This window comes from Rhipicephalus microplus, chromosome 4, assembly GCF_043290135.1.
Source record: "Rhipicephalus microplus isolate Deutch F79 chromosome 4, USDA_Rmic, whole genome shotgun sequence".
In the NCBI taxonomy this organism is placed as follows: Eukaryota; Metazoa; Arthropoda; class Arachnida; order Ixodida; family Ixodidae; genus Rhipicephalus; species Rhipicephalus microplus.
In genome coordinates this window covers 125,689,226-125,717,048 of record NC_134703.1, presented here as the reverse complement: position 1 = coordinate 125,717,048, position 27,823 = coordinate 125,689,226, and the positions used below count along the sequence as shown (strand labels likewise).

General features: G+C 45.0%; 1 protein-coding gene across 1 annotated transcript in view; it reads left to right on the top strand.

The window, feature by feature from the left end:
- The window catches only part of LOC119172352 (lipid droplet-associated hydrolase), a 96,567-nt gene that overhangs the window by 67,206 nt on the left and 1,538 nt on the right, over positions 1 to 27,823 (top strand). Inside the window, exons 2-3 of the mRNA XM_037423415.2 lie at positions 11,577 to 11,717; positions 26,558 to 26,712. Coding sequence (XP_037279312.2) covers positions 11,577 to 11,717; positions 26,558 to 26,712 — 296 coding nt within the window. The remainder of the gene's footprint in view (positions 1 to 11,576; positions 11,718 to 26,557; positions 26,713 to 27,823) is intronic.

The following is a 27,823-nucleotide window of genomic DNA, read 5'->3' as shown; positions in this document are numbered from 1 at the left end:
TTTGTGAAGTCACATACCTTCGTAATTTATTCACGTACTGTAATACCAATTTTGGTATAGGTGACGCTGGCGGAACGGCCGTGAGTGCATCATGAGCGTGGCATGTAGTCATGTTGTTACATGACACGCATGACATGATTTTCATGTTTTGACTAGTCAAATACGCTCTTCATACAGTCATGTTATGCCATACCAAGTTTAGTATCGATACCATTATCGAAAGACCAGGAGAGCTAGAAGTCGTAGGTGGATATATATATATATATATATATATATATATATATATATATATATATATATATATATATATATATATATATATATATATATATATATATATATAGCTCGAAGTCGCCGAAATTGGCTAAGAAATGCTTCTTATTTAAAAGAAAACCCGCTTATATAGAAACATGCCCTCGCGAATGTCGCAGGATGCATTCAGTTTCTTATTAAAACAACTTGTCGAAGAAAAAAAAGACGGTGCTAATTTCAGCCTTTTTTCACGGTGTGTCCTGAGAGGCCCCGTAATGAACATGTTCGGATCGTCTTTTCCCACCTAAGCTTGACCTAACGCATTCGCAAAAACACATATGAATAAAACTACATGATGCGTTAGTGCTATTGAATTGGACACGTTCGTTTTTTAGGGGCGAAACTACTTGAAACGGCACCCGTACGTCCCTCGTAGTAGTCGTAGTGGTAATCATAGTGTGTTACCAGCCTTACGTTTTTACCTGCAAGGTGGTGCCGGTGGAAGATTTCTCGTGTGCGTTGCTGAACAAAAAAAAAAATCGCAGCGTGCGCGTAACTAAAAGCCAAATACTTTTGTCTCTCATTCCTCATTAGCAGCCATCGGCATGTACATTACGCACTATCTGACAAGAAAGGGTTGCTACGCTATGCTCGCTGGGCGTAACCTCCTTGGTTTTAGAAAGGTTTAGCGAGCGTTGGGCCGCAGTGCCATGAATACAATGAAGTAGTATATACCACGAATTCGAGGTGTCTAAAGGTGGGAAGTAGACCCGAAGCGCAAGCCGTAAGAAGGAGTGCGTGTGCCACCTCACGTTTAGTCCTTGAAATGTCCGCTGGATGGCCGTGCTTCTATATGGGGTATATGATGAAAAGATGCGAGATGGTGGTACTTGGAGTGTCGAATAGATGGACGAACGGACACACAGACAGATGCATGGACGGACGCAAGGATGGCTGCACGGACGGATGGACGCATGGATGGACGCAGGGGTGGGTGCATGGACGAACGCAGGGATGGACGCACAGATGGACGTGCGGACGCACGAACAGACGCATGCACGGACGGGCGGATGGACGCATTGATGGTCACACAGGCGGACGCATGGACGGATGGAAGCAAGAACGAATTGACGGACAGATGCTTCGCCCATTCTCCATCATCCACTCCGTGGATATGCTGCCATTTTTTGTTTTGTTTCTTTTTTTTCTTCTCATCCGCCGCGACCAGGAATTGAACCCATGTCCTCGGTGACGCTCATGCAGGTGGAGGACGACGCCAAAAGTTTCTGCGCCCGGCCTCACCTAAAAATGTCAGAAAGAGCAAAGTTGCAACTGATTGCTGCCGTCTGGCGGTGGAGAATGTATACAGCGAAACAAGAAAATGTGTTTAGATGAATCTCTAGCCAGTAGCAGTCTTTACTTTCTTCTTTTCTTCAGATAATGTTGCCACGGTGGTCTAGTGGCTAAGGTACTCCGCTGCTGACCCGCAGGTCGCGGGATCAAATCCCGGCTGTGGCGGCTTCATTTCCGATGGAGGCGGAAATGTTGTAGGCCCGTGTGCTCAGATATGGGTGCACGTTAAAGAACCCCAGGTGGTCAAAATTTCCGGAGCCCTCCACTGCGGCGTCTCTCATAATCATATGGTGATTTTGGGACGTAAAACTCCACATATCAATCAATTATATAATGTTGCGCGTTCGGGCAATGAAAGTGGCAGGTTCCCCAAGCAAGGTCGACTGAACCGATGTTACGGCCGCTTCTCGTAAATTTTGAGATTGCGAGTGATAAGGGCGTATCCATGCGAATACGTTCATGACGCACAGCGCGAATGCTGAGCGTCATAAGCGACCTTGCACGGATGGATGCGTAATCGCCACGCTGACGATGTTCTATACAAGGAACACTCATTATCTTATTCAGTGTTCGATGAAAACAATTACGGCATTACCAAAATATACGATAGATGCCGCGCCATATACTCGCAACCTGTAGAAGGTGCAATGGAAAGTGAAATGCGTATGAATAGCCACAACCAAACACAACTGAGCTATATAAAGTAATGCAAGTACCCTTCAATATGGGTATTTGTTTGTTGTCGGTAAAGGATTTTGATTGATTAATTCATTATTTGATTGATTGACTGATTGATCGATTGATTGAGGCGAAGTTCCGAGGCTCGTCTATCGTGATTAAGATGCACGCCAAAGAACGCCAGAAATTGCGGAGCTCTCAACTACGGCGTGCTTCACAGTCATATCATAGTGTTTGACACTTAAAACCGCAGATATTTTTATCAGCGATGCAAGCCTCTGTCCAGTTTTCATATACACCTTTACGGGTCTACAAAGTGAGGCGACCGACCTGCATTTTTTTTATTCTGTAATGCGGGAGTGAGACCGCGCACACAAAACGTTCACAGACGCGACGCGTGTCCACAAGTTTTGTCTACAAGGGCTTTGATATGAGATCAACGAGCCCGCATGGCTGGTGCAGTTGACTGCACATTGGTCGCCAGCCTAAATAAACAAGGATATGGAGGCAGCGTAGACCAGTAGTGTGGAGCCGATGCTGCGCGCTTGATGTTTAGTAACCCGTTGCATTAAAAAAAGTGGCGTCACAACTGTTCTTTTTATTGTTTGGCTAACGCTATGACACTAAATCAAATTTATTACATGTTTCACGAAACCCTTGACAAGCATAAAGTCGTTAAGCCTCTTCCACCACGTGCCTTAACGTGCAGTTTCGTATTCAGCTCCGGCGTCTCACAATGTTGCGAAATCGCTGTCGACAAAGTGAATATTTAAAATTAATATAGAGCGAGGTATCGAACTGCGCATCGACGGACACTGCCTCACTACTATTGCCTTTCGCCAACAGGACATTTCGACGTCTCGGTCGTCAGTGTAGCCTTCAATCGAACTCTCAATCTCCCGTTCGGCACAAGCGAATGCTTTCGGCGTTCACGCAGCGTTGTCGGGTCAAGGTGGCGCTTCGAGCGAGTTTTGTGGTCGTCCCGTTTGCCGTGGCCGTGGAGAAAGGTATTATTTATTTCGCCGCATGTGGGTCGCATGCATACTTAAGAAATTTCCCACATGTGCTGATGCTGATGACCTCACATGTCGCCTTTCTCTCGCTGTGATGTTATTTTCTTCTTCTTCTACTACTACTACTACTACTGTACGGCAATATTGAATAAAAGTAGTAGTAGTAGTAGTAGTAGTAGTAGTAGTAGTAGTTGTTGTTGTTGTTGTTGCAACGAAAGAAAGAGCTTGCTTTTGTTTGTTAGACACAAGCTTAACGAAAACCAACCGACAACGAAACCAGGGAACCTGTAGGGATGCTGTTCGCACTCTTTCAACTGTAGTGTAGTAATCGTGATCGAAATGTGAAGAATTCAAAGTTAACAAAAAGGCAAGTTGCCGCGCGGGGACCGATCGAACCCCTCGGATAACGCACCCGGTGGTCGTCCTACTTTATCAGGTATTTATGTACGTTCAAACCTGGGTGCGTTAGTCAGCGCCTCTCGTGGCCATCACAAGAAAAGGGCATAAAAATATATTTCTACGCCGACTGGACAAAAAAGCTCTTTGTCTCTTTGTGCCGCTCTCACGTAAGAAGGATCGCCACAAAGAAGTACATGAATGAGACGAAATAAATTTTCTGGGTGGTGCTTAGTTGCTAATGTAAGCGACGCCATTGATTGGACAACGCATAAATTAGCGGAGAGTCGAAGGAAGCTAGTCGCGAAAGGACAAATGGCTAATGACTTTTCACTATCGTTGTTTACAGTATACATCAGTACATCGGCTTCGGAAACAAAATGAACCATTTAGGATTTCGTCTATCGCGGAGCATTTGTGCTTTACCGTGAGTGGCGTTGCAAGATGTGTGAATTAGTTCCTTTGATAATAATTGTTGTCGTTTAGCGTCCCAAAACCACCATATGATGATGAGAGACGCTGTAGTGGAAGATTCTTGATTTTTTGGCCACCTGAGGTTCTTTAACGTGCACCTAATGCTCACTATACATGGGCCTCGAGAATTTTCGCCTACATCTATAAAATGCTGCCGTCGCGGCCGGAATTCAATCCCTCGACCTGTGGGTTTCAACAGACGAGCACGGTAACCACTGGACCACCGTGGCGGGTTCATTGAGTTCCTGTAATGACCACCGAAATACCAGTGCGCCACCACACTGCGGCTGCGCCAGGAGTGCAGCTGCTGGGGACACCCCGTAGAGTTTCCTAGCATTAACTACAGGAGACTCCGGCGCTACCATCGTTCAGCGACCATGGGAATGATGGATAGTACACGGATTTGCCTAGTCTTCGTACTTGCGGGCGGCGAATCACACTAGTGGCTTCGTTTATTGCCGTGTTTCGGTTTTGTTTAAGAAAAGAACGAACTATTTTGAACTTCGTGACCCGATTTTAAATGATAAGCCTTAAAGATTAAGGTGGTGACACGCAAGTGCCAAACATTTGCCGATTGTTGTTTCGTGACGAAGCGGCTTTAATCCATGCGAAGCCAAAAGGAACGCAAAGTACGAAGACCAGGCCAATCCATGTACTACCCCCATCCTCGCTGAAGCGCCATGCGTCGCAGCTTCTTTAAACACTATTGCGCCTGAGTTCCCTCTAGTGTATATTTAGAAAACTCTATGCGGACCACAGGCTCGAACGTAGTTCAACAGCTGCAACCCCCCGTATACAGTCAATGCCAGAGGACTGAAAAACGATGTAATGTGCAGCATATAATTGAACTGAACTCAACGAGTGTCGTGAAAGGCGATTTTTCTTTTCAATTATTTATTTCTGCGTACTGAACTCTTCCAAGCACTAAGTTTTATTCGGCACATGAAAGCTGTTCGGCTGTATATAATTACTGGCTTGTCTCGATCGTGCCGCCGCAGGCGGGAACACCGCAGCCAAGAGCTCTGCTACCGTCTGTGCAGATGGAGCTTGTTCGTACAGTGATTTCGTGATTGCACAAGGAGTTGCGTTAAAAAAATCGACGTCTTCGAAACAAGTACCGAAAGGGTAGCACTTCACACGATTCCTCGGGAGCGACGGGCTCTTGTAGTGCCGGCGTGTACCTCTGCAGCGCTAAAGCCAAGTGCAGTGAGGCGGTTCTTTCACGATGGCGAAGAAGAAAAAAAAAAAGAAAAAAAGACATAATAGGTGATACGACGCAGTGCAATCGAAACCCTTCGGGGCCAACTTTTGCGCACTTGCTGTTTTGCGCGCGAAGACCGTTTTTAAAGTGCTTCACGCCCTTCAAACATTCTTTGTAGAGGTTCCCAAAAGAACAGGATCTCGTTGCCAACATGAGGTGAATTCGCAACCTTCTAAGTTGTAAAAAGTACCACGGCATTTCTCACGCGTTCGCCCGACGCAGCAATAAAAGCAAAATATCATGCTGGTTCTAATAGATACCATCCCACAGTAGCCCGATTTATTTTGCGTTTTCTATTAGTTATTATTATTAACATTAATAATAATAATATTATTATTATTATTATTATTATTATTATTATTATTATTATTATTATTATTATTATTATTATTATTATTATTATTATTATTATTATTATTATTATTATTATTATTAACGTATTCGCAAGCAGAGAAAGCGTATTTTTGCTCTGTGTATTAGGAACGTACCATTGTTTCAATGGTTTGTTGATTTCTCTCGTTTGCAAGAGAGTTTGAACTGCACGATGAACTCGCTCTGTATGGGAACAAGTCTCTCAGCAGATGTCCGATCAAGGAGACGCGTTTGGGAAACGATTTTCACAAGAGATTTCGCTATTTTTAGAGCTACCAGCGCCTGTTCGACTGTGCGCGTGTTAATTTCAACAATGGGCTCGCTCTCCATCAACGCCACGCGTCAAAATAAGATGTACGAATAGCATCATTGTCACGTCAGCTGACACGTGTCACGCGACCGGTAGAAGCAAACGGCTGGATGACGAATGTGCAATTTCTCTGAAACAATAGCAGTTAACTAATGCGTCAGCTGTGTTAGTGCAACAAGCGGTGCCAGTTCGCTTAGGCATTTCACGTCTTAGGGGAAATAAATACTATATATATATATATATATATATATATATATATATATATGTGTGTGTGTGTGTGTGTGTGTGTGTGTGTGTGTGTGTGTGTGTGTGTGTGTGTGTGTGTGTGTGTGTGTGTGTGTGTGTGTGTGTGTGGTGTGTGTGTGTGGTGTGTGTGTGTGTGCGCGTGTGTGTGTGTGTGTGTGTGTGTGTGTGTGTGTGTGTGTGTGTGTGTGTGTGTGTGTGTATGCTATTGGATGCAATATACTACACTGAAAAGTGAAGCTAGTCATATAATTCACGGAAAGTAGACTTCAAGGTGTAACGGATATTGCAGCTGCTGTCAAACAGTGACCACCACTGTTTGACCACAAAACACCAGCAAAACGCATCGGCAGACCTGTCGTCGGCGTGTCTTTGTGAGATCTGCGGCCGAGCGAAAATTTGCCCTTGTTTTTGCTTCAAACGAGCACAAAGAGGAAAATCTTGGGGAGTATAACAATGCCCCTTCCGGGGCTTCCGCGATGTTTGAGTCTTGAGCACCCCAAGGGAGTATTTTCTTCCCTTCAGGCGTTTATGCTCCGCACCCCCGTCCCTCGACGTCGGGGATTACGGCGGGGGCTGCGCCGCGTAGCAGGAGAAGGACAGTGGCAGAGCAGGGAGCACGGCTGAAAATGAAGAGCAAGTGCGCAAGTTTTGCCGGTGTCGCTGGGTGTGCCTCCACTGTGACTACAGAATTAGCCAACGAAAGGCTTTGAGCACAAGACGTAGACGGAATCTTCCAGAGACAATCGGCGAACTGTTTGTGTCGTTGCAGTGTAAATTTGACGACGATAAGACAAAAAACACTCCCAAAGTCAGTCGGCAGACCAAAATCGGTGTCGTACCTCTCCAGTGTAAACGCGCCTTTACGGTGCATGCTTTTCGGAAGTTTGTAAAGATGTGCTCGCAGTACACTGAAGTAGCCAGCTTGCTCAAACATACACGAGAAGATTCGACGAATTTACCTTTTTGTACACTGAACAATATGCGTGACGCACAACGTTTTTACTCGTATATGTGACTCGCTCGATTGTTCTTTTGTGGGGCTGCTGCGCAGCAAAGCTGTAGAAGTCGTTGGCGTCCTTGAAAATCCCGGATGAATAAACGCTACGAATGCCCGTATGCTCGATTCACACGCGTGTTCATCCCCATTGTTTCGGCCAGGCTCTATAACTGGACTTCGGTTTGTAGCAAGCACTTACGTGCACGTACGAAGAGTTGCCCACATCTTTAACTATCCTGCACGACGTGCAGTTTTTAGGGGCGAAGATCCTTAAGGCGTAGGCTTGTCTGCCGTAGTTGTCTGTCGTAGCCACCCTTATAGTATGTCAAGTGTTCTCTAGATGGCGCTCGCATCGCTCGCATTATTCAAGATGTTCGGATAAACATACAGACAGACAAACAAACGAATGGACGGATGGATGGACATACAGACGAACGGACATACAGATGGACGGACGGACGCTTCGCCCCACTCATCATAATTTAATCCGTGAATATGCTGTGACTTTTCTGTGTGCCCTCGCCATATCACTGAATAAAGGGAGAAGCCGTTTATCAGAAATCGCAATGCGCCTGCCTTTTATAGCTTAAAAAAGTTGCTGGTTCGCGCACGGAAGCATTGAAGAGACGATGAGTGTCCCGACTTTTTATTTTTTCATAATGCTTCCAACTGTTCTAACTTGCATACTTTTGCTTGCGCTCATTGCGCTTAGCGGATTTCGGCCCCCAAAAGTGAACAAGTAATTCGAATGAAGTGCTAATTCAGTTTAAATAGCTAATAATACTTTCAGCACGTCTATTTCAATTTAGGTGGCGTCAAAAAAGGGAAAAGGAAAATCGCTGGAGTAAATGAGAAAATGAATGCCGAGCTTCTTTGTTCGTAAATTCTCGTCCTGAACCCCCCCCCCCCCCTCCCCTATTACATCATGAACGATCTCACGAAAGCTGGAGTATGTAATCTTATCCGGAGTGCGTTCCACTTGCTATAGGAATAGCACGTATAGCATATGTTAATTTCCAGGTGTACTTAGTTAAGGTCAGTTTGAGATTCTGTTTTCATGGCGGCCGTGACAGAAGCTCGTTAATGTTAATCGTTCTAAGAGAAGCCAGCTTTTGTGAGTGTTTCTTCTCGCCAAATGCGGAAATAGTGAAGTCTAATTATCTGTCACATGTACAGTGACAGATAATTCCAGTCCAGTCTTGATGTTCCAGTCCAGTCTTGAGATTCTAGTCCAGTCTTGATGTTTTACGCAGAATTTTCTTGCTTTAGCCAGATTCTCTATATTTTTGGCGTTTATTTTTGACCAACACACAGTGCAACATGACTTAATCCTACGATTACACTGCTTCAGGGTCTACGATATTGCAGCACTCTAAAAAATAGAAAAAAAAAATGTCAACACGAAGTATTGTCGATTGTCGCTGCGACTCGAGTCGCTATGAGCTCAACTGATCGGTAAACGTTGATATCAAATATGATGGCGCGCAGACAATGTTATCTGTCAGAAGATGGTCACTGTACACCGTGAACGTAAAACAGTCTTCGAAAGCAGCAAATACACGTCAATGATCCGCACCGGTGTGTGCACGACTCCCCGGACGACCTATCTAGATAAAACATTCTTGAGTCTCACCATGTCAATGCTATTTTAGCGCTGCTCGCGAGTTATCACAAACGCCAAGCTGCCTCTTGATATACTATGAATTAAGTTGTGCGTCTGGTGTGCAATGAGCATTCAGCCGTGGCAAATGCTTGATATTATCGTCGGATAAGGCCAGGGGCTATTAGTTTTAGGTGGGCGGGAGTGGCGCGGTTGCTAGTAAAACCAAAGGGGCAGTCCTGGCTCTCTTGTCTCTATAGTAGGTACTGTCAGGGGCGTAGCCAGAATTTTTTTTTCGAAGAGTGTGTGTGGGGGGAAAGGGGGGCGGTATTCAACTAGAGTTTATGTACTCTGTCGTCCTTTATGAAAGCTTTGCGGCGGCTGTCTACAGGACAATCATGAACCAACAGCAAAATAAAAGACGTTGGCTTTTGGCGTCATCTATTGGCAAACAAAACAATGAGTTATGGCCGCTGGACAGGCGCTGCAAGATACTGTAGGCCGCCGTTGTAGAGAGCAGGTCACGCGATCGCGTGTTCCCTTTCATAAAGAACGACAGTGCACGTTCGCGCGTGTGTTTTTATGTGTACCTGTATGTATACGCAAGCAATATTGCAAATTCTGAGGAGGGATAGGTTGAAAATCCAACCCCCCTCCCCGTTGGCTACGACCCTGGTTACTGTCGTCACGCCTTAGCACACCACCACAGCAATATATTGAGCGCGGTGGTGGGGTGCTATGATGTGACGACAGTATAACCAGAGGCGTAAGCAAGGGGGAGGAAAGGCTCGGGGGATCGGGCCCCATTATGTACATACGGTATTGTTATTGGTAATAAAGCGTTTTCATTATTGCCCACTCGTCCGTATACTTTTGCTGTAATTACCTATAGTGTAGCCGTATGGGGTCCCCCTGTCAGTTTATCTGAAACTTTGGGACCTCCTCCGGTAAAGTGCTAACCGTGTAACTAAAATGAACTATTTAATAAATTTGACTTGACTGGAAAATAAGGTGATGTCATTTAGCTGTGGAAATGGGGGCTAGTAGGCAGGCGTAATGTTTTAAGCTCGTGCGGCCGCGTACTCTCGTGTTAGCAGTAATACTGAGCGAGACTGTAGTTTAATATACTCAAACAGCGTGTGAATCCGAGGACAAAAGCGCGGAAGTATGAAAGGCAGCTAAAGCAAGCTTGCTCGTATCTGCACGACGCGCGAATGTTGACCTTCGGCTTGGCGACAACATCCGCAGTGAAAGCTTCCCGCGCGTCGAAATTATGATGCATCGCATCGCAGCTGCGCCGACTTTTCAAGAATCACAAACATCCATGAAATATAACTTTCGTGTATCGATTTCATGTGCGTTCAACGAACGCTCCGCAAAAGTTCGTAAAACTATGTTAACGATCTTTAAAAAGAAACGTAAGAGACCCATAGTTCCTTGAAGCTAAGCGTTTTGCATGGTAGTATAGTATAGTATAGTATATATAGCATAGTTTCGTACGTAGTTGTGTCGGGTATACGCTTCGCGAGCCGTTCGTATACAAATCGCTCAACATTAATCGGCATAGTTTCGGCGCACGAGTGGAAAGACGTAGCTTCGAACGTACTGAACGGAAAGCTGTGGAAAATCCATTCCCAAAAAAGTGGACTCAACGATATGCGCTCCACTTGTTCCGCACCCTGTTGTCTAACCGATAGCCCGAAGGACTAAATACGTTTTCCTAAAGTTGCTGCCACTGTTGTGTCCTGAAAGTATTTTTATATTCTATCTCAATTGCTTGCATAGCAAGATACGTTATTGTATGTACATGCAGTGTGTTTTGATGTACTTGTCGCGTAGATGAATAAACTCAAACTCAAATTCAAACTCAAACTCAATTTGCGTTCAGTTTGGCTTATGGAGACAATGGCGGTACAGTTTCGTGGTACATGGCAACAAAAGAATTTTCAGATCTCGTCGGTTTCGGGTCCGGTCTATGAAAGCCGCCTGATTACGACACTTGATGGCCGCTGCTTTGACAGCTTCATTGAAGTTAAAACAGACATCGTCCATCATGACAGCACGTGTTTCTTTTGCTGTTCCATGGAGACGTATGCATTAAACTGACTGTTTTATTTTTCAAGATTACGGACGACATATACTAAGCTATAAGAGGTTTACTCGAACAAGTCTAGGTTATGGTTTCGGAAATAAATAAATAAATGAATGAATAAACAAATAAATAAATAAAAATGAAAGGAAGAAATAAAGAAAGAAAGAAGGAAAAAAAGAAAAGAGAAAAGAAAGAAAAAAGAAAGAAAAAAGAAAGGAAGAAAGAAAGAAAGAAAGAAAGAAAGAAAGAAAGAAAGAAAGAAAGAAAGAAAGGTGCTGAAGTTCAGCATTTCACCCCCGCTCCCTTCCCACTGCACATTTAAGCGGGAGCGCAAACCAACCATTCCATCACAATGCCAGCCACCGGCCGTGAAGCGGAAATTTGCTTACGGAACAATGCCGTTATCGAACACACGTTGTACGTGCTTTTCCGCAATGTACATACAAGCATCTCGCCGGGATGCATGTGGTTATGAAGAACAATGCAAGTGCATATATCGGTGCGTTATCGCGAATGCTTTTCTCCTCTGCAGGTAATCCGGGCTCGATCGAGTTCTACGCCGAATTCATGCGCGAGATATTCGATGGCCTCAAGGGCAAGGTCATCGTCTGGGGAGTCTCGCACGCTGGTCACGTGGCCCCACCCAAGCCCATGCAGATACCCAATGTCGAAGGTCAGTGGTGGTCATATTAGTGAAATGAATTAAAACTAGCTGGTTTGCATATCACAGTATATCATAGCCGGTCTATATAGCTTGTTTGTAGCCGGTTTCGTATGCAACCGTTCCGGCCCGCCGATGAAGACTTCTGGAGTACCACTTTTAATAATGCTTTTTCGATGGTCCCGGCGGTATTTTCTTTGTTTTTTTTTCTTTGTTAAGTTTGCTGCTCTATTATTTCTAGTGTATTCCTTAAAATGTGTTTAGATCAATGTCTAGCGGCTACGAGAAGGGGCTCGACATAACGGACGTGAGAGGTACAAACAGGAAATGCATAAACTGTTTGTCAGCGCACTTCATTGGGCCAGCTAATCTTGCAAGTCAACGTCGTCGGTGCGCTTTGAAGACGCAGACAGGGAAGAGACAAGACCCACTTAATTTTTCCCTGTGCGCATATTCAAAGCGCAGCTGCATCATCGACATGCAGTACAAGAGTTGACCGATGCACAGTGAGGTTCTACAATTCAGCAGCTTTTCGACTGTAGAGTTGAAAACCTGCCTCCTGTAAAACCACGAAGATATTTGCGTTTTCGGCTAAGCACGCAACCTGAGAAAACAACGCGCTTATTTTTACACCCGTGTCACACCGGGCACTTTTTACAGAGATCAGCAGCGATCGTAATGGCTCACGATCCGAAGTGTTCGTTGGTGTGACTGAGAAATTATTAAATGTGCTCATTATTCGATGACGTCAACCATGGCCGGGTCACGAGATCTATTCTGCTTTACTCACGATTCATGAATGAAATTTTCATATTACACCTACAGTCCGATGTGTTCGTCGGTGTGACCGAGAAATTATTAAATGTGCTCATTGTGCGATGACGTCAACTGTGGCCGGGTCACGAGATCTATTCTGCTTTACTCACGATTCATGAATGAAATTTTCATATTACACCTACAGTCCGATGTGTTCGTCGGTGTGACCGAGAAATTATTAAATGTGCTCATTGTGCGATGACGTCAACCATGGCCGGGTCACGAGATCTATTCTGCTTTACTCACGATTCATGAATGAAATTTTCATATTACACCTACAGTCCGATGTGTTCGTCGGTGTGACCGAGAAATTATTAAATGTGCTCATTGTGCGATGACGTCAACCATGGCCGGGTCACGAGATCTATTCTGCTTTACTCACGATTCATGAATGAAATTTTCATATTACACCTACAGTCCGATGTGTTCGTCGGTGTGACCGAGAAATTATTAAATGTGCTCATTGTGCGATGACGTCAACCATGGCCGGGTCACGAGATCTATTCTGCTTTACTCACGATTCATGAATGAAATTTTCATATTACACCTACAGTCCGATGTGTTCGTCGGTGTGACCGAGAAATTATTAAATGTGCTCATTGTGCGATGACGTCAACCATGGCCGGGTCACGAGATCTATTCTGCTTTACTCACGATTCATGAATGAAATTTTCATATTACACCTACAGTCCGATGTGTTCGTCGGTGTGACCGAGAAATTTTTAAATGTACTCATTATGCGATGACGTCAACTGTGGCCGGGTCACGAGATCTATTCTGGTTTACCTTTTACGAGTACACTATTCATGAATCAAATTTTCATATTACACCTACCTAGACCATTGGTCCACGTTCACACCGAAAAATGAGTTAGCTTGAGTGCGGAGATGTTAATTCACCGGCGGCAGCAAGACATGCGATGAGTCATTTGCTCGCACAGATGCGAACCCACTCGCAGATATCGCTTTGAAGAAAACCAAATGCGAGAGCAACAAAGCGTGAACACTGCGACGTAAACTGTGCAGCGATTCATGTTGAGCGCGGCTGCCTTGTACCATTCGATGGAGGCAAAAATGCTGTAGGCCCGTATGCTCAGATTTGGGTGCACGTTAAAGAACGCCAGGTGGTCGAAATTTCCAGAGCCCTCCACTACGGCGCCTCTCGTAATCATATGGTGGTTTTGAGACGTTAAACGACACATATCATTACCATGCTTTGTACCATGTTGTTTCGAACGGTACACATCATCGATGCGGCTCAAACTATACAAGAAACACCTTTGCGATCGATTCTTAGTGTTAGGTTTCGCGTTTTGGTATGCCCACTTCAGTCGTCAGCGCACTCATCTGCCACTGGTGAAAAACGACGGCGTCCAATGCGTTCCCTGCAACCGGGGTCCTTCGACTAATCTAACGCCGGAACATCGACTCCGTGCCATTTATAGTCTGCGCTGAGCTCATACACATTGTCTTTAATGAAATGGGCCGAGCCTACGTGCCATTTGTGAGAATCCAGTTTTGTCACGGGATCGCTGCGGTGCAGGCGCTCTTCCTATACCTCCATCGATTGGAAAACGGAACGTTTTGACTCGCATATAAAATTAGTTCAGGCTTGCAAACTGCATCCTGGCTTGACGCAGCTGCGCTCGAGTTCCAAGCGCTTCATCGGAGTAATTCCATCTGCATAAAACATCGAGACGCAGACAGTCGCGGCCAGCAACAAAGGTTAAAACCGCGCAAAAACAAGCTAAACAGGAACTTTCCAAGGGCGCGTTTCCCGTGCACGCACAATGTTGCCAGAGACCGGCACTTGCTGGCGAAACCTTCTATAGCATAGACTCTTAAAGGAAGTTGGAAAAAATCTTGTAACCACGAGCGAATAGTAACAGCAGCTGTCACTAACATTCTTGGACCGTTACTAACATTTTGCGGCCTTTTTACCATCTGCGGTAGCAGACACTTAAATGTTCCAACGGTTATACCTTTTGCGTATACTGTTACCAAATTTTTGCGATGCACCTGTTTAACGGACTCGCTACATAAACCTTAGATGCTATTATATTCACTGTATAACGGGGATACATTCATGTTGATTGAGGCTGTGTTGGTAAGCTTAGTCTCCCGTCTTAGGTATTGCATGGTCGTTGGTATTAAGGCGTAATTACGCAAAATATAACTAACATATTGTTTGTTCTTAATATGTTCGATAAAATCCCTTCGCTACGTTTTCTCTCGCATCTAATAAAACTATACTCTATTTACAAACTACTTATCCTAAAGCATATGCTCACCGGCACTAACTGTGTTCCTTAGGGGTATACCCTGTAGCCTATATAAGGCTATAGGCCCTATTATTTATTTATAGGCTATTTATTTATAGCTTTACAGGGCTAGAAATACTCCTGAAACCGCTCATGAATTAGACGTCTTGTGTTGACTTGGCGTTGTGTATGTGAGGTGCCCTCAGTCACGATATTATGTGCATAATTACTTGACGATATATCGCAATTTTAATGCTTGCAAATTTGACTGTTGTAAATAAAAGCGGGATATTTGTTAGGCGAAATGATCGTAGGTACAACGTTTGTGTGTTTGTGAGGAGAGGGGAGGGGGGCTAGTAACTGTTACAACCTATGTTTTACTAGTTAGCCACGAGAAGAGTAGTAACCGCTACTAACTGCACTTGTAACAGCGAGGGTAGAAACGGTTACTATAACTACACTTACTAGCCAGTTAGTTTAGCATGTGTAACGAGTAGTTAGTAAACCGAAGTTAGTAAGTACTGCAACCTTCTTTCCCTTAAATTAGGACTATTGAGTGTGTTTTCTAGCTTACATATATACATCAGCACCTTCTGTTCCAATCGTTGCGTTCATCCCTCTCTTTTTTTTATCATTTTTTTTCCTGTGCGGAGAGTAGCAGGCTGGAGCGCACAAGCTCTGGTCAGTCTCTCTGCCTTCTCGTAAATACGGCGGTCCCACCCTCTTTCCAGCTTTTATCCCAGTTCGCGGTATAATTGTCATAAGCAGTGTCTATACGTAATAACGCTTATAAACGTGATCGTATGGATTGCGTATTTGATTTACAGCATACGACTCGTGTTGTGCCCAGCACGGTTACCTAGTAATTATTGTGCTCGAGTGCTGGCCCGAGGTTCACGGTATCGAAACCCAACCGTGGCCGCGCCACATTTTCGACGGAGGTGAGAAGGCTTGAGACCCGTGTACTTGTATTTTGGTGCGCATTAAAGAACTTAAAATAACCGATATTTTCAGAGACATTCACTATACGGAGTCTTTCATAATTAATATCTTAGTTTTGGGATGTAAATACTAAAGAAATCGCAGCTTATCCACGGAGTGAATGATGATGAGTGGGGCGAAGCGTCCGTCAGCCCGTCCGTGCTTCCGTCCGTCCGCACGACCATCCGTGCGCCCATACTTGCGTCCGCCTGTCAGTCCATCCGCCCGTACGTCCGAGCGTGCGACCATCTGACCGCCCGTCTTCTAGTCTGTCTGTCCGTCCGAGCGAGCGACCATCTGACCGCCCGTCTTCTAGTCTGTCTGTCCGTCAGTCTGTGCGTCCATCTAGTGAACACTCCAAGTACCGGCTTCTCGCAAATCGCATCCCCTGCGACACATACCCACTACGCGCGTCCTTCCATCCGTCTGCTAGTCTGTCTGTCTGTCCGTCCATGCGTCCGTCCGTCCGTCCGTCCGTCCGTCCGCGCGCGCGCGCGTGTGTGTGTGTGTGTGTGTGTGTGTGTGTGTGTGTGTGTGTGTGTGTGTGTGTGTGTGTGTGTGTGTGTGTGTGTAAATAAGCGCACGCAAAATTGAAAAAAAATTCCAGGTGAGGGTTGAACCACCTGCCTCCTCCTCCTCTGCTACTCTAGTGACGGAGTAATGCGAACATTTTAAATTGACTTGAACTAGCTCAATTAAACATATTTGCTAACATGCAATATATGCGGAAGATGAGCTATAAAGGACTATAAACGACGTCGTTCGAAGTCGTCTATCCTGTGCCGGTGGCCGCGCAGCAATTTGTTGAGAAATTGCGCATTATAACGCACTGTATTTTTAATCCGATGTGAAATGAATTTCGAAGAACCACCACGAAAGACTGTATATACGCATCCAGGGTACACGAGCCTTGATTTTTTTTTTTTTTGTGGGTGACCTCGTTGTATTGGGAAGTTTCAGGTCTAGCCAGACTTTCTCATCAGAGCAAAGGGAAATCTGAGACTGTATAATCATTGGTTCATCCGCGTAAACAGCGCTCTTGAAATAACGGGATCATTAAATAGAAATACGATCTCTCTTTTAATGAGAGCGTACTTGCGCGGTGAATTAGAGGAAAAAAAAAACAACTAGAAAACGAGAGACGAGTGGTGACACTAACCATTGGTTCTTTCACCCAGCCGCAGCTGTGTGGTTTCTAAGAGCACCTTCATTTACTATTATTGGTAACCATCTATAGGGTTACGTTATAAAGGGACACTTTTCTCGCGAGTGAAGAACCCTATAATTTGAGAAAGTTTGTTTATAAATTTATGAAGTGAAACTGATTTACCACGTATTTGGGCGTAATTTCCTTCTGTAATAATAAAAGAATCTTCCGAAAATGAAATAAAGAAGCAAAGTATTACTTGAGATCATCTATTTTACTAGTGCGCTAAACTTGACGCCACTTTAAGGACCCTGTATGCCACTAATATGTCTTGTTTTTAAAAAAAATATTAACATCGTGGTCACCGCGATGCTAACAGAATTTTTAGTGACGCGCTGCTAAACGTTTTACGAAAAAACGTGTGCAAGTTTCGAAGCAAGTCGAATACGGTATATAAGGTATACGGTAAGTTATTTTACGTCCCAAAAGCACCACATCATCGCGAGGGAACGCCACAGTGGAGCGTTTCAAAAATTTTGACCATGTGGTGCTTTCTAACAGACGCTGATGAAGCACAGCACATGGCCATTGACCATTTTGCCTCCATCAAAGTGCGACCGCCGCAGCGAAGATCGAACCTTCGACCTTTACGGTCAGCAGCAGAGCACTCTAACCGCTGCACCACCGTGGCAGACAGGATACCATATAGTTTCGCGACATCTTAATTTTGACAAGTGTTTGTGCTTAATATCTAGACTGCAACGCTTGCTATAATTTTGTAAGCGACCCGCGGTACGCCAATAAAATTCAACAGATTTGCTGTATTGCACGCGGCTTTGTTAAAATTGTCAAACATATTCTAACGAATCTGTCGAGTAATTATATTGTAATAATTCGACTTGCCTAACAGAGGCGGAAAAATATAAACTGCGCGTACGTTCGTAACAAAATACTTGTTTTGTATTTCTTGTTTTAATTGGTGTTACTTAAGCGAATTTTAGTACCCCGGAGCTTTCTCATAAAACTGAAACAGCGTAGTACTGAAACAGCGTAGTAACCGTCTCCCTTCGTGGAAGCAAAACGCAAATACTTTCTGCAGTGGGTACCGTGACTTAAAGGCCCGCGTGATTTCCAACGTAAAAATTTTTTGCCAAACCTCAAATTGGCTCAGTTTTGATGTTTACCATAGCAGGAATTGATTGCATTAATTCAAAGCTTCAAATGCGCGCTTGGGACAACTCCACGCTTTGATATCAGCTGCAAGTTGCAATTATAATATGCAGTTGTGAACAACAGTCGTTAGTACTCGGCGTTCTACTCTTATCCCCCCCCTTTTTTTTTTCACGCGTTTTTTCGGGAAGTTAGACAATTGTGAGCGTGGCGGAGCCTTTCAAGCCTTCCATGTCATCCCAGTTCCCGCTGCTTAAAATGGCCGCGATCTTTGATCGTTGCAGAACTTCACGAAGTGCGTCCGTACATAGTTGGTGCAAAGCTCGTTCGCAAGTCTTCGCACTATGGCGATGAGCGAGCACATTCCTGACGTTGATTGATTGATATGTGGGGTTTAGCGTCCCAAAACCACCTTATATGATTATGAGAGACCCCGTATAGTGGAGGGCTCCGGAGATTACGACCACCTGGGCTTCTTTAACGTGCACCCAAATCTGAGCACTTTGGCCTACACACATTTCCGCCTCCATCGGAAATGCAGCCGCCGCAGCCGGGATTCGATCCCGCGACCAGCGGGTCAGCAGCCGAGTACCTTAGCCACTATGGACAACCGCAGCGGGGCCACATTCCTGACGTTACGCTTCGCAGCGTGTCCTATAGAGTAATACGGCGTGTCTTCACCGGCGCTGCCGTTGCCCGTCGATTACGAAACCGTAACAGTCGGCAACGGGCGACTGATTCCGTTCGCAGCTCTCGTGCCGCGCTCCGGCACGCGGGCTACGCGTGGCAGACGTTTAATTCGTTCCTCTCGTGGCCTTGGCTGCTGTGTCGGGGTGTGTATCCGACCAGCGAGGCAGGCTGTACTATACAGCCGGAGTCGCGCGGACAGAATGATGGAGTGCGGCACTCGCGGCGCCGGCTCCCGATCCGGCTTGAACCACATCCACCTTAAGTGAAGAACAAGACGGCAGCGCATCGCAGTGGGTGAGCAGGCTGCACGAGTGATGGCGACGAAGCTGCCTGCCTGCATGCCGAGTCGGCAACTGCACTTTCTATGAAGTGCCGTTCGTTTCACGTTCGCGAAATTAGACCAGCCTGCTCTACCGCAACACCAGCTGCCGCGCAGAAACGGCAGCGCTTGATCGAAACGACGGCAACAGCCTCTGCGTAAACCAGAAGCAGAAGTGCAGAGTCGCTCTCGACGCAATTCGATATATATATATATATATATATATATATATATATATATATATATATATATATATATATATATATATATATATATATATATATATATATATATATATATATATATATATATATATATATATAGGAGAAGAAAGAAAAGTGGGTAAAAGATAACTTATAACTTGCCGTGGGCAGGAACCAAACCTGCGACCTTCGAATAACGCGTTCGATGCTCTACCACTGAGCTACCACGGCGGCTATCCTCCCAGCCACTTTATTGGGTATGTATGTGAATTTCAACGTGGGAGTGTCAGTCAGCGCCATCTGTAGCCATAGCGGCAAGTGTGGCACACTCTTTTATGATATATATATATATATATATATATCATAAAAGATGATGGAATGATGGCTTGATGGAATAAACATGGGGTATGAGCCAGGCCGCGTCTCCCATTCATCGTAACGTCACACGAGTCGACAGAATGAAGACCTCCCAGCCACTTCATAAGCGTCTCATCGTCGACGCAGTTCTCCACAAGACGCCCTGACCATACATCGACTACGGAATCATCTCTTGGCCGCACACAGCGACCAGCACCATGCCAGAATCATCGACTGACCTTCCCATCCCCAAGTACACCGGAGCAGCGGACGATGGACCTGTACAGGACTGGTTAGACCTGTTCGAGCACCACGCAACCGCTGTATCATGGTCGAAACGGGAGATGGTCGCCAACTTTACCGACTACGTCTCCGGTGAGGCCTTCAAATTCTACCTCACCCACATATTTCAATACGATGAGTCATAGGAAAAGATAAAACAAGAAATGATCGTTTGGTTCAAAGAATACGATGACGACGACGACGAAGACTTGCTTGTAACCCACCATCCACAGACAGCTGCACTCAGTCGTCAATTTTACAGGCAGTTTCCAACCATTCGAACGCACAACAAGATTCGACCTCTGGCACAAGACGAAGTGGCTCACGAGTTCAGTGGCAGACGATAATGCGTATTCTGGGATAAACACCGCCATCGCGCGCGCCTCCCTTCTGCACGAAAGTCGGCATATGCGAAGACATCGCTTCATCATATGACCCGAGATGTTGCTCAACCACCTGATGCCGTTCACACTTCGTCTCGCATACGTGGTCCGCCACCTGGGTTTTCATCATGCGGTTCTTCAAGCGCTCCTAACGCTCACCATTTGCCTTATACGGACGCCGTATTTATGGTAGATGACCTGGCGCATCGGGAAAATACCCTGTCGAGCCATGCTCCTTCCGCACGGGTTCATGCATCGCCATCCGGTGCATACACACTCGACAGTGGAAGCAACACCGAAGGCTCAGACGCATCGAACGTCGCACGCTGCAATGCGCAAGAGCCTCTCGTAGTGAACAGGGTAGAAGAAGCTTCTGAAGAACTTTCTACCAACTCTGAAGTGTCATCTTCATTGCCCGAAGTGCATGACAACAGCCCACAAACTACGAGCTGCCGACTGGGCACCACGTCAAGTTGTGAAGAAAACCAGCGCGAGGTTCAAGACGGGATCTCACCGCAATGTGTTCCACAGCAACATCAGCAACGCCAGCAAAAGCAAGTCCAAGAATCGCAGACACTCCAACGGATACACCGACAATAACGACGACGCAAAGTAAGCCTCCTAAAACAAGTTCAAGACGTCAGGCATGTTCGCATAAGGGATCGGCGCCAGAAACGCATTTGGCGCAAGAGATCAAGACTGCGCCTACGATTACAGCTCCGAAACAGCAGAAAACGACGAAAGAGACGAGAAGGCACCATCTGTACAACACAGAGACCGAGACATCATTCTGATTTTATCAGCTGCGACCATCGCACATGCAAACTAGAAACCCACCGTCTGTTTCCGTCACGAGACGCAACTCGACGCCTTCAACATCCGAACTTCAAATGCTACAGGGTCTCCCACTCTCGTCCGTTCCTTGCAAGAACTCAACCCATGCAACCACCAATGCAGATCTCCAGGGTGTGTTTATGCTATCCAGAGCGCGACAGTCAGCCTCGCCCACCAGAACTCCTGCGTTAACCGGACTGCTGCACTCTCCACTGAAGTTTTCGAAAGTTTACGGAACTCCTCTGGAGCATAGAACCAATTGTGACTTTTGACATTTTTGACTTTTTAACCTCTCCTTGTTTACTTTTTCTTGTTCATAATTCATGCCTTCTTTCGGGGGGAGGGGGAATCGTGTAACGTAAGTAGGTATTGACTGAAGGTAAAGGCTGAGGAAGAAGAAGTGCTTGATGAAATAAACATGGGGTATGAGCCAGGCCGCGTTTCCCATTCATCGTAACGTCATATATATATATATATATATATATATATATATATATATATATATATATATATATATATATATATATATATATATATATATATATATATATATATCACGGCGGTTATCCCCCAACCACTTTATTGGGTATATATGTAAATTAAACGTGGGAGGGTCAGTCAGCGCCACCTGTAGCCATGGTGGTACTGACGGACACTCCCATGGTGGTGTTCACTGACACAACCGCCAGAGGTATACTTCACTTCACTTCACTTCACTTTTATTTCCTTAAAGACCCCCTGTAGGGGTATTACATAAGGGGTGGTGCATAACAAAAAAAAAAAAGAGAACTATACAACGGTGTTTTTAATGGCTTCTGCAAACATAGATGGGTTAGTGATGGCACAGGTGGCGTGAGGAAGGCCATTCCAGTCTTTTGCTGCTCTTACGAAAAAGGAGGCTTGGAATACAGTGGTCCGGGTACGTGGTAATGCGACTTGTAACGGATGACCAGTGCGATGGGATATGTGCGGAGGGGGCGTGATGTACGGTGGATGATTCAGTGAACTGAAATAAAACATATGAAAAAGAGAGAGGGTGGCACACCGTCGGCGTGAAGCAAGGGTTTCTAGACCTGATTCCGCCTTTAGAGATGAGATGCTGATATCGTATGAATATGCAGAATGAATGAACCTGGTAGCCCGATTTTGAAGTGATTCGAGTTCACTTATGATGTATGATTGGTGAGGGCTCCAGATGGAAGATGCATACTCGAGTTTGGACCTGATAAATGATTTGTATGCAAGCGTCTTGACGTGAGGCGGAGTATGGCGTAAGTGTCGTCTGAGAAACCCGAGTGATTTATTAGCAGACGAGATGATGTTAGTAGTGTGATGACGCCAAGACAGGTCATGAGCCAAGGTGATGCCGAGGTATTTGAATGATTGAACTGATTGTATGGGAACATTAGTGATGGAATAGGTAAACTCAAAAGGGTTACGGTGGCGAGAAAAAGAAACGAGCTTACATTTATTAGGATTTAAGTTCATTAACCAACGATCACACCATGTTTGTATGTTGTTAAGATCATGCTGAATTAGTGTTTGGTCATGAATGTTGGTTACTGATCGGTAGATTACGCAGTCATCGGCAAACATACGAAAGTTACATGATACATGCAATGGTAGGTCGTTAATGTAAATTAAAAAGAGTAGAGGCCCTAAGACAGACCCTTGCGGGACACCTGAGGTTACAGGTAGTCGGTTAGATGAGTGATTATTAACAAACACAAATTGGGAACGATTAGTCAGGAAAGATGTTATCCATGCAAGTACATTAGGATCTAGATTTAACAGAGATAATTTAAGAATTAGGCGTTTGTGAGGGACAGTGTCAAATGCTTTGGCGAAATCCAGGAAAAGAGCATCGGTCTGAATGTTGCAGTCAAGGTTAGAATGTAAGTCGTGAATGAAAATGGCCAGCTGCGTTTCACAAGAATAACCCCTTCGGAACCCGTGTTGAGAAGGATGAAAAAAGTGCATTGAGTCCAAGAAGTTGATGATATGGGAGTAGATGACATGTTCCATGATTCTGGCGGTTGCCGGGCATCCTACTATATAGAAATAAATCACGAACAGAAAAAGTTTTTCATGGCGTCACTGGGGAGGTCCCCAAATAGAGGAAAAGAATGAAAAATCGAGAGAAGGGGGTTGCAGCGAAAAAAAAAAAAAAACCTTCCTTTCCCACTTCGCATGCAAGCGGAATGCGCTCGTGCCTTCGGTCTGCTTGGGCGAGGCGGCCATTCGTAAAATTTTCTTTAATACGGCACAAATAAAATGAGCTTTCTTATTGCACGTCTTGTATTTAAAGAAAACAGATACATACACGTAGTGTGAAAGTGTCAATCCATAAAAGCAGCTTTAAATTACAAGTGACATGCACACATAATGAGCAATAATTGAACAATGAATTAATACGAAAATTATCAACAATCGGGAGTAGAACACGTCGTCTTTCACCCGATCACGTTTGTTATGACGGCACGCATAGATTTCTGACAGAACTCGAGCACCAAACGAGACTGGGAGAGGCTTGAAGCGATCAAAACAAAGAACGTCGCTGGAAACGGTGTTTCGGCAAGTTGACTTATCCTCGTCAGGGCAACGGCGTAGCCGTGACGAAAAAAAAAGTTCACTTGTCAAAACTTTGGCTCCACCGACATTCTCTGTAATGATATTTAGAAGCATTTACTCCATCACGTCTATTTTCGTGACAGTATTAGAAGCAAAAACTCACTAATTTTCAAACCGCGGCTACAAGAATTCCATGGGCATGGAGCAGCCTATAATTACTTGACATCATTTGAACTACACGCCAAAAGTAAAAAAAAAAAAAGCTATAACTATGAAGCCGAGCCAACTCGAATTCAAGCCTTTCAATGAATGCATTTTGCCTAGGGGAGCTTGGCTGCCGTCTCCGCCAATTATTCTAGCGACACTGCACTTCTGTCAGTCTAGTCAGGCTTGCAGAGAACTGGGTTTACTCATCTCTGTGTCATGCAAAATCAATCACCTGCTCAAATAGTAGGTCCGAGTTCTTGTGCTCACCCGTCGCCTTTAGAAAACGCTGGAAAACCTTCGCTTAACTAGAAATCCCCGGGTTATCACGCCGCAGAGCCGCGGAAAAAAAAAAAATGTGTCGTCCGATTTAGCTATCCTCGACGAATGCATGCTGGACTTGTTCGGCGTAGCTCACTGCGACTTTCGTTCTCTGCCCGCCACAACTTGTAGTCTTTTATCTTTCCCGTAGTTGGCCCGCCAACCGAGCGACATAACTGAGAACGATGCAACTTGCGGATCGAGTGCCGAGGAGGAGCGGAGGGACGCGCTACGAACTCGTCAATCACTTCCCGCGCTTCGCCTGGTTTAATATTCACAAAATAAGGAATAATTGATTGATATGTGGGGTTTAGCGTCCCAAAACCACCATATGATTATGAGAGACGCCGTAAGTGGAGGGCTCCGGAAATTTAGACCACCCGGGAGTTCTTTAACGTGCACCCAAATGTGAGCACACGGGCCTACACCATTTCGGCCTCCATCGGAAATGCAGCCGCCGCAGCCGGGATTCGATCCCGCGACCTGCGGTTCAGCAGCCGAGTACCTTAGCCAGTAGACCACCACGGCGGGGCACAAAATAAGGAATAAGAAAAGACATGTAAACAAAAAAGTTCTTTACAGGGGTATTGGTTTTTTTTTGTAGAACTTTTGAAAGCCAATAAATGCAGACATTGTCATCAACCTCACTCCGTTCAACCGCAGCTTAAGATGCCTGGCAACCGCTACGAGCACGCATGTTTCTTGAAACCGAAACTAGCGTTGAGTTTTCGTCGCCTTGCCGAGATTCGATCCCGCGACTTCTGGGCCAGCAGCCGGGTGCCTTAGCCAATACCACCTTGGCGGGTGTGTCTGAAGATGCAGACGCTTCACTGCGCACACGTTTTAACCTAGTTCATTTTTTTATTGATATGATACATATAGGGAGATGTTGGCGCATAAGCACGGCACCGGCTACTTCTTAGCCCTTGAGTGAAAGTTGAACTCATATCTTAAAGTAAAACATAAAGAGCACATCGATAGAAATGTGCCACCAAGAGTGTACCTTAAGCAACCGCCTTCACCTACATAAACGTGCTATGGACACTGGAGTGAAACGCCTGACGATTTATTTATATGATTTTGCACGTTCCATTGATTCGTTATGCAAGTTCCAGCAAAGTAATCTTTCTTGAAAAGAACTTGATCATATCACTTTCTGAATGGTCGTGCAAGTAAAGTAAAGATAGCAGCAAGTAAAGATAGCAAGCCTGTGGTTATATAAATTTATTTGTTCAATGCACGTTACAGGCCCATGCATGACATTGCTTAAGGAGAACATCTAGAAACACTTTGCCTCATATAGCTTTCTGAATGTCCGTGCATCAAGTAAATATTGCAAGTCTGTGGTTATCTAAATTGAATTGTTCGATAAACGTTACAGGCCCATGCATCGCATTGCTTAAGGAAAACGTCAATAAACACCTTGCACGGTTTATAGATGGCAGATATTTATATAAGCGATTCTTGTCAACCACTGGACCAAGATTTCTTTAATGCTCAGAATCCGCATGTGATGTGATACCGTCTCTTCCTCTCCTTCATTTGTCTATGTATTTCCATCCTCTTCTTTTTTTTTTCAGACTATTCCCTTCTTCTTCTTGAAGTGGTGTGGTATGATGGCGCTTTTAGGAGAGATCACAGCCAGCTTATTTTCTTCCTCTCCTTCATTTGTCTATGTATTTCCCTCCTCTTCTTTTTTTTTCAGACTATTCCCTTCTTCTTCTTGAAGTGGTGTGGTATGATGGCGCTTTTAGGAGAGATCACAGCCAGCTTATTTTTCTATATTGTGTTTCTATTTATTTTCATAACAAATAGCGCTGGTGGAACACGAGCACTTTATTCGCGATCAGGACCGACCCGAACAGGATTTCTTGGAGCAATCGAGAATGGTCGCCGCTGCACTGTCAGAACTAATACGGATCTAGCTTGGCGTGGACACCAGCCAAACCACGACCTGGGAACAATATCGCGATGATATTGATCTCGATAGGGCCTGATCGCAATCAAAAGTGACTGCGCATCATCACGAATGAAAGAAAAACATTTACAGAGCTCGTTTTTTCATTTGATGCAACTTTAATGGCACAAGTTTCTTCACGCCTATGTCACAATCGCTACAATACACGTAATAACAGTCGTTGACCTTACTATCTGGTAGTCTTAATCCATGCGTGTATTAGCGCGTGTAACGGATCGAACCTAACCTGAATCGGCCTTGATCATGACCAAAAGTGCCCATGTGACACCGTTATGACAATGACATAAACGTAAACAAGTGCTAGCCGAAGCGTATATGGTGCCATCTTTCTTGCAGACAATCCGACGCTGTACTCGTGCGAGGGTCAGATCGGCCACAAGCTCTCCTTCATCAAGCAGTACATTCCGAGCGGAGTGCCGCTCTTCCTGGTAGGACACTCCATCGGGTGTCACATGGTCCTCGAGATACTCAAGAGGGCCCCAGATCTCAATGTGAGTTGCCTTGCTTTTCTGCTAAATATTATGTATGCATGTGCTGCAAACTCGGACGTCGCGAGCGGGTACACATTTTGGCTGACCGTAGAGTATCAAGGGTTATTGAAATCCAGAGCGGTCCCCTAATTGTTCTCGTGGGATTTCGGTATTAAAAATAATGTTTATCTGGGGAGCGTTTCCAAGAACACATAGGAATGAATATATTACTTCCTCCAGCATCTACTGCATTGATTGTAAAGAGACCAACAACCGTCTAGAACACGAATTAGATTACCTCACTATAGAAGGATAGTCTGCTGTGTTGTCTACAACGAAACCTTTTTTTTTTCTCATTAAACGCAGGTCCATATTCACATTGATTCACTCAAAAATTACTTTTGGCACCTCTAGCGACAAAATCGTAAACCTGCATTTCAACGTATCAAATGCCCTTTTACTGGTATATGCTATTATTTTCTTTATATTAGCGTTGAAATACAGCAAAATTATTTCCTTTTCCAACGTAAATCATGCGGACACGCGTTCGTTTGCACTGGGCAGAAATTATGGCACCGCCTTTGCGTGACGTACAATACGATGCCCGTGAGAGGCAGCAGGAACGCCGTTAGCTGAGTGCCCAGCGACACCGGCTGGCGTGTTGGAGAAGTACGAAAAATGCCTCGTGGCCTCCGCGATTAGCTCTACCGGCACGTTGCCGGAACGCATCGAGGAGGCCACGAACACCCAGCTCACAAGGTGGTGAAGAGATCTCATATGTGACGACGAATGTTCGGGAAAGTTATTCAAAAATGTCAATATGAAGGTGATTAACCGAATTCGCCTACTCCTGTGAAAGCAATACCTTGATCATAGCGCGATGCCGGCTATCGGCATCAAGATCGCTTTTTCACCTATTTTCGTTAAAAAAAAAAGCCCATGGACGCATATTCACGGGCTTGGACATTCAGTGCTACGATAAACGTTCACGTGACAGAAGAGTTCAAATGTGCCCAAATGCTAGTTGTTCGGAAACTTTAACAAGATGGTCTGAACGTTCGTATCTAACCCGTTACACTGCGATTCGGGTCACTGGGTAGTCCATGGCCTAACGAATGGAGCGTCGAGCAAC